The 8560-nt window shown below is 48.5% G+C and overlaps 1 protein-coding gene across 1 annotated transcript; it reads left to right on the top strand.

Moving 5' to 3' along the window:
• The first annotated feature begins 364 nt into the window (after positions 1 to 364).
• On the top strand, positions 365 to 5641 carry LOC135395675 (uncharacterized). The gene has a single exon (XM_064626772.1). The coding sequence runs from the start codon at positions 365 to 367 to the stop codon at positions 5639 to 5641; it is 5277 nt and encodes a 1758-aa protein (XP_064482842.1).
• Positions 5642 to 8560: the final 2919 nt, after the last annotated feature.

Consider the following 8560-nt stretch of genomic DNA (forward strand, 5'->3'; position numbering starts at 1 on the left):
TTCCACCTAGTATCTTGGGTATTTAATGCATGTAGTAGTTACTATGGGAAAGGCTTTGCGTATTGAAGGATCTTGCAGTGTGAAGAAATGACTGTACGACGAAGAGGAAGAAAGCAATGACTGGAAGAGGAAGATGACGTTTTTTTGTTTGTATCATTTTTTCTTATGGGCTCGAACGGTAGAACGTTGTATCTGTACTCGTAGAATAAATATGCTGTTCTAGAGGTAGGAGTTCTTCCGCTAGGATCCGGGCGCGACTTTACAAGGAGAAAGGTGGTGCCGAAACCCGGGAGAAAGAGAGACGAAGGACCCCTAACCATCTTCGAAGTATCAGTGTGTCAACGGCTAGGCCTACCGTTTGAAGATGGAACGCATGGAATGCCTAAAGAGGCGTCGCCAAGGTCTGAGAAGTGCGGTAACTCGAACCGTAAAAGAAGCTACAGAGAAGCTTGGCGACGTAAACCTTGCAGAAGAAGACATCGAAGTACTTGTTGCTAGGATAAAGAAACAGACAGAGAACTTGGAGAAAGTGGACGCTGAGCTGGAGCCTTTGTGGTCAGAGGGAGACGTCGACGCGGAGCAGCAAGAGGGCTTCAAGTATATCGACGGGGCAACTGCATTGCTCGCACGGCTACAGTTCAGGCTCGAGCGAAATTCTACGGCCATAAGTCGGACGTCAGAACGTCAGTCAGGGTCGAGACAGTCGGAGAACGCTGGAAGGATGAACCAGCACGGGAAGCTGCCGAAGCTGGATCTCGTCAAATTTAACGGTCAAAGGAGGGACTGGTTCGCGTTCTGGGAGCAGTTTCGCCAAATGGTCCACGACAATCAAAGGCTATCCACGTGCGACAAGTTCCACTATTTAAGAGCAGCGCTTACAGGGGAAGCGGCATCAGCTATCGCGGGGTTGCCGCCGACGGAGAGATGTTACGACGATGCTCTGGAGATCCTCAAACGACGTTTTGGGAACGAGACGCTTCAGATTGAAGATCACATGAGCAGGCTTACGAACCTGCAACCGGTGAGAGCACAGCACGATGTGAGAGGACTGAGAAAGCTATACGACGGAGTCGTGTCACATGTGAGAGCATTGAAGGCACTGGGTGTACCCGAAGAGTCGTTCGCATCCATGCTGTATTCAATTATGCTTCGACTAGTACCTCAAGAGTTGGTGGTCGACTTCAACAAAGGGGCGTTGCAGGCAGAAGCTGGAACAACGAGCCAGAGCAGGAGCGGCCAAGAGGCCGGCGACGACAACACCTCAGCGCGTGCAAGCAGCCAGCATGTTGTCAAACTGAATAACTTTTTGGTCTTCCTCAGGGTTGAAGTAGAGAGTCGCGAAAGCTCGATCTTTACGCGTGAGGGAGACAGGAAAGAGCCGGCGGGATCACACAAGGACAGAGAAGTTAAGACACACGCGAAGAGAGCCAAGAAGCCGTCATCGACGTCAACGTTGCTTCACACAGCAGAGGAATACTCGGAATGTTTTTTCTGCAAAGCAAAGGATCACAAGACGGCTGAGTGCCAAGCGACGATTTCAGTAGAAGAAAAGCTACGCAAGCTCAAAGAAGGAGGGCGATGCTTCAGGTGCACCTTGCCCAACCACGTATCCAGGAGGTGTTGGCGTAAAGTAGAGTGCAGTAAGTGTCAAAGAAGACATGCTGCTTCTGTGTGTAGTCCCAGGGGAGACAGCTCGCTCAGCACAGACAAGTCGACGTCGGAATCGTCGCAGTTCAGTTTAGAGCTGACTCGACGCACCAAAGGCCCAGAGACTATACTACAGACAGTAGTCGCTTGGTGTAAAGGTCCGGGGGGAGCGAGCAAAGGCAAGATAATGTTCGACACGGGCAGTCAAAGGACATTTGTTACTCAACGAACCGCCCAAAAATTGAAGTGTGAGACAGTCGGCCAAGAACGACTGAAAGTAGGAGTCTTTGGGGGACGACAAGAAGAAAGAACGTTTCGGCTTCTCAGTCTACAGGGTGGCAATGAGTACGACATGGAAGCGCTAGTCACCGACGTCATCAGTGGCCAAAACACACCTACGCCATGCTCCTTCATAATCGACAAAATGAGAGCGAAGGACCTTCCAGTCCAGCAGCTGGTGTGTCCAGAAAATGAAGAGGAAATACAGGTTCTCATAGGCACCGATCAGTACTGGGATCTAGTGACTGGAAGGATTGTACGACTAGGCAGCAGCATAAGAGCAGTGGAGACACGGATCGGCTGGATGGTACATGGAGTGTCACCTAGAGCAGGGACAATTCAGCATTGCAATCAAACGTTGGTGCTCAGACTGTCCGTAGACGAAGACGAAGGGAATTCGACGCTAGAAAAGTTTTGGCAGCTCGAATCCATTGGCGTGGTTCCAGACACGGATGACGAACAAGAGAATCCGGTACTACGTCGGTTCTTCCAAAGTGTGACACAAAATGGAGGGCGCTGTGAAGTTGCGCTCCCGTACAAGTCGACGCTGAATTTGGGAAACAACAAAGGAGTGGCGTTGAAGAGGCTCACACAGTTAACTAGGAGATTGGCTCGCAACGAAGAGTTGCTGAAGAGGTATGACGAAGCGATCCGGATGTACAGTGATAACAGCATGGCAGAAAGAGTGGTTGACGAAGTTGACGAAGGACAAAGCGTCGTGTACTATATGCCACATCAAGCCATTTTGAGAGAATCTAGTAGTACGACTAAGACTAGAGTGGTGTTCGATTGCTCATCCAGTTGCGGCTCAACAAAATCGCTTAACCAGTGCCTAGAAGCTGGACCGAACTTAAATCCGGACGTCGTGGGATTACTGCTAAATTTCCGGGTCCATAAGATCGCCTTGGTGGCCGATGTAGAAAAAGCCTTTTTGCAAATAACCGTGAGGGAAGAGGACAGAAACGCCTTACGGTATTTGTGGTATGAGACAAAACCAGAAGCGGGAATGCCACTACCACCGGTAGAAAGCTGGAGGATGACGAGGGTTCCCTTCGGCACGACGGCAAGCCCGTTTTTGCTCGCGGCTACTTTGCGCAGCCACTTCAAGATGATGGAAGAGGAATATCCAGAAACAGCACGACTCCTTAGTAGCCACATGTACGTGGATGATCTTATAACCGGAGCAAATGACGTACAGGAAGCACAGAAGATCGCAAAAGAAGCGACGGCGATCTTGGAACAAGCGAAAATGAGGCTGCATAAGTGGGCAACAAATCATAGCGACGTGCGCGAGTCCCTCCACGCAGAGTCGGGCGAACGAGCATTGGGTGATCCCAAGGATATGCAGAAAGTTCTAGGAATATCGTGGTTGCCGGACACGGACGTTTTAACATTTGGCATGAGCGACTTGTGGAGTCTACACCATGAAGGTGGCGACACGAAACGACGGGTCTTGCAGATCATAGCTCGCCTATATGATCCACTGGGAATGTTGGCACCGTTTACGATCCGTGGTAGAATCCTTTTCCAACTGTTGTGGAAGCGCAAGATTGGATGGGAAGACATTTTACCTGCAGACCTTCAAACAACGTGGATCCGGTGGGGCTCCGAACTACAGGATCTACCAGACATAAGAGTACCGAGGTACTATGGCCGAGAAAATGACAAAGACGTGGTACATACAGAGATACATATGTTTTGTGATGCGAGTCCTACAGCGTACGGTGCGGTAGCGTACACAGTTATGGAAGACTCTTGTGGAACAAGAACCGCAGCGATGCTGATGGCAAAGTCAAGGCTCGCCCCAATAAAAGAGCTGACAATACCTCGACTGGAGTTGATGGCATGTCTAGTGGGAGCGAGGCTTGTCTCCTACATCACTGAAAAGATCAAAATCAGTCCAGTTCGACTTCACTTCTGGACAGATTCCAGAATAGCGCTTTGCTGGATACGTGGGGATCCCCAGCGCTGGAAGCAGTTCGTGCAAAACCGGGTACAAGAAATTCAGAGGCTTACTCAAATAGATGGATGGAAGTATTGCAAGGGCAAAGAAAACCCAGCAGATCTACTGACCAGAGGAATGCAAGCAAAGAAGATGACTGAAAGCGAGCTGTGGTGGTCAGGACCAAGCTGGATGACTCGAAGCGACAGCGAATGGCCTGTGTGGAACATGGACGATGACCTTGAGAGAAACGAATTGGAGGAGAAGAAAACAAAAGTTCTGCAAACGCTGACTACAGAGACGGAAGACGTCATAGAGATGGAAAGGTACAGCTCTGTGAGAAGGTTACATCGGGTTGTGGCCTGGATTTTGCGATTCAGAGGGAACGCTACAAAGAAAAGTTACACTACCGGACCCCTGACAGCGCAGGAGTTGCAACGTGCCGAAAAGTGTTGTATCAAACTTGTGCAAGGGAAAGCCTTTTCAGAAGAAATAGCGGCTGTGCTGAGTAACAAGCCATTACCAACATGGTCAACATTGCAAGGCAGCAAGTTGTTTATGGACATCAGTGGCGTACTGAGGGTAGCAGGTCGGCTACATCACAGTGATTTGCCGTATGATCAGAAACACCCCGTCGTCTTACCAAAGAAGAATCATTATGCGGAACTGCTGATCAGGCAGTATCACTGGGATCTGCTTCATGCAGGAGTAAGAGACACTCTCGTCCAATTAAGGGAAAAGTTCTGGATTGTGCACGCGCGACAGTTGATCAAGAGCATCTTGAAGAAATGCGTCGTCTGCCAACGATACAATGTAAGGGCTGCGAGACAAGAAACGGCTCCTCTGCCGTCAACGAGGGTGACACAGTCAGAGCCGTTCGCAGTAACAGGACTCGACTTTGCCGGGCCAGTGTGGATAAAGGCACAACGTTCAGCAAAGGAGGCATACTTCGTAATTTTTGTGTGCGCAGTGACCAGAGCCGTACACCTTGAACTTGTAGAAGCAATGTCAGCGACCGCATTTCTACTGGCGTTCCGGCGGTTCGTAGCGCGGCGAGGAATACCCAAAGTTGTCTATAGCGACAATGCCAAGGCTTTCCGCAAGAGCAACAAGGAGATTAGAAATTTATGGGATGTGACACACGGTCATGAAATAGAAGAGAAGATTGCTGAATGGAGAGTAGAGTGGCGGTATAACGTACCATATGCCCCATGGTGGGGCGGCTTCTACGAACGTCTAGTACGATCGGTGAAAGTCACCTTGAAGAAGACGATCGGCGCAAGATGTCTGAAGGAAGCCGAACTCAATACCATTCTCACAGAAGTCGAAGCAATCCTGAATTCTCGTCCAATAACATTCGTGTATGAGGAGGAAGGTACGCATCCACTGTGTCCATCGGCATTCCTGACGGGAAAGCGATTGACAACGCTACCGAACACCAAAGCTAGCGATGTACCAGAGAGCAGTGGCAGTACTCTACAGATAATGTGGCAGAAACGGGCAGAGAATTTGAATACCTTCTGGAAGAGATGGTCCGCGGAATATCTCACGGAGCTCAGGAACTTTCATAACAAAAGCAAAGGAGGACAACTTCAAGTGGATGACATCGTGATCGTCCGCGATGACAGAAAGAAGAGACAAGGATGGTCGACGGGACAAATAATACGAAGCTTTCCAGGCAAAGATGGAAAAACACGGGCTTTCGAGGTCCGCATGTCAGATCGAACCACAGTGCTACGGCCTGGAGATCTGCTATATAAACTCGAGGTGTAATGTACTGAACATTTCTTCGGGGGGTGTGTGAAGGATCTTGCAGTGTGAAGAAATGACTGTACGACGAAGAGGAAGAAAGCAATGACTGGAAGAGGAAGATGACGTTTTTTTGTTTGTATCATTTTTTCTTATGGGCTCGAACGGTAGAACGTTGTATCTGTACTCGTAGAATAAATATGCTGTTCTAGAGGTAGGAGTTCTTCTGCTAGGATCCGGGCGCGACTTTACACGTATCCTGTTCACCGCGCAGACTGGTATAACGATTCTCTTGTTTTTTTCAAGTTTTTGTACAACATCCATCTCACGAACTGTTGGTATGTAGTGTACGTATCTATTTCCTGTATCAGACACTCAAGCTTTGAACAAAGCTAAAGCTAGTAGGACGCAGAGTATTAATTCAGCTGCACTCTTTCTGAATAAGTGACGAACAATAACGAAAAGTTTAGAAAAACTATTTTGTATTGAAACCAACCAGCATGATTGTGAATGAGACACGTACGCTTCTTACTTGTGAATATGAGCGCTAGGTTCGTGCTGCCCTCGAAGTTCTAAATATGCTACTTTAAGAGCAGCTCTTTGCAACATAAGCACTCGACTTCTTTCGGCATTATTATGCAATGAACCACTCCGGCCCCTTTACACGGCGCCGTCAAACATGAAATTTACACAAACTGTTCATGTGCTTCATCGTGATGGATGCTGAAAGCTCATCTAAAGGCGGGGTCCCATAGCCTCGATTTGAGCAGCAGCAGCAGAGCAACAGCAGCGGAGCAGCAGAGCTGCAGCGACATGAGCGGTCCCATAGCACTGGGCGAGAGCAGCAGTGCTGCCGAGCTGCAGAAATTCCCTGCTGCTCTCGTATCCGAATTTTTGGTTGCTGTGCTGCCCCGTTGCTCTGCAGCCTGAGCAGCCGGTCTCGAAAGCCAATCAGGAGGCTGGTTGGTATTGTTTTCGTTCGACGGTGTTTAGGGTTAGCAGGGCGGTGAGTGACGGCAGAAGGTTTGTTTCTGGTTGTTCTGTGATTTGATTCTGAAGAGCTCGATACGCTTGTGATTGCCAGTAGTTTGGAGCGAGTGTTCAATCATCGGGACTGCGTGAAGTGCGCTTTCAGGACATAATTCAGTTCATAAAGTTCAATAAAGTGTTCGACCGAACCTACGTGATACATATGTTGTGTACCAGTTGTAGCTACATGTTCGCTTGTTTTCTGGAAAGTACTTCAAAACACGTGACCTGATAACGTAGCACTTTATTGTCCATGCCGTGTGAACACCAAACCGAACAAATTTCTTGTGGTCGGTATTCCAAGACCTTGCTAGGTGGTTGTAAATGAAACTGACCCTTGAAAAGGGTTAGATGGAGATAGACAACGTTCAGACAACAAAAAAAGGTTCGATAGAGATAGATAATGAACCAATTCCTTGTGAAAACAGGCAGAAAGCAGTGAGTACTAGCAGAAGGGGCCCTTGTTTTCGTTAGACAATTTTATTTCACTAAGAGCAACGTACGCATTTGACAGTCACCGTAAATCAAAATATCGAATACTATAGTAACGAGGCAATATTTATACGACAAAATCCCGTAGAAGAATCTCCACACAACACAGCAAGGACTGTTCTGCACAGCAGTAGGACGAACCTACGTTGAATGTCATGAAACTGACTACACATCAACGAAGAGTCAATCAGGTAATACGAGGCTCAGACCAGCACCACACTCATCTCAAAGTTCACTTATGAGCTCCAAATCCACAATATATCTCTCACACAAACGCCTTTCACCTAGGACTGCGTTCCTAGGTGTGTGCACTAAAAGGCTTAGCCGCTGCGTACGCCTTCGGAATGTGCGAAATGTAAACAATGACACAGTTGCCAACACGTTTTGTGTTTCCTAAGCCGCTGCTGCCGCTAATTCAAAACGAAGCTATGGGACGCCTCCAGCAGCAGAGCAGCGGCAGCAGAAAGCTGCTCTGTTGCCATGTTGCCGTGTTGCTGCTGCCGCACCGCTGCTGCTTTGCTGCTGCTGCTCGCATAAAGCTATGGGACCCGGCCCTAACAGTCTGTCGTTGGAACTTCCTCTCAACATTTCAAAAGCAAGGCCTCCAAACTCTGCTGCACGTAGCAGGTGCCTCTCAGCTGCTGAAAGGTAGCTGAAAAGCTGACTTGTCGACTCCGCTGTGCTTCCGCGTCCATATTGAAAAAGCACTCAGCAATACGGAAGTTCCGGAAACCACAAGGTATATCTAAACTGGTAGCGAAAACTAGCGAAAATATCAAATCAGACCCATCGGCAAGGCCACCAGCAAGAGGCGCGAGCGATCCTGGGTGTTGACAGTAGAGGTACGGTTGTAAACAGAAAAACTTTGCAACATGGGCGTCGCTTGTGTGTGTACTAATAGGTTATTCATAATTTCAATGTAGAAAAAACTTTCTGTTGCCCCGGTCGTGCACATATACGAGATCATCTACCACTCAGTACGTTTCCGTATCCTGCTCCTTTGCGCATGTGTCACAGTTGGGGGTGTTTATCGGTTTATCCGCGCGTCTCTGTATCCGTATCGTGTGTCCGTGCATTGTAATAAGGAGTTCGTGCACTCTTTGGGTCAAACAGGAAGCGACGTTCACATCTCCGTGCTGTAGACCAAGATTAACACGTGTGAACAGGTGAATACAATGCATCCCCTGTTGCTGGGCCCGCGAATAAAAAGATTTCGTCATGGGACGAGCGGCCATGATAGTGTGAGTGTTAGCAGGAACCAACTGTGCATCAACGATGTCGTGTTTTGTTGCAATGGACCTATAACGGCCACTCATTGAATAAATGCAAATGTCTAATCACTAGGTGTACGTATAGCTCTGGGTGAGAAATGGGCCTTATGTGAGCCTTCCTAATTTCTGTATGGTCATCACGATGCCTTTC

Source organism: Ornithodoros turicata, chromosome 5, assembly GCF_037126465.1.
Source record: "Ornithodoros turicata isolate Travis chromosome 5, ASM3712646v1, whole genome shotgun sequence".
Lineage (NCBI taxonomy): Eukaryota > Metazoa > Arthropoda > Arachnida > Ixodida > Argasidae > Ornithodoros > Ornithodoros turicata.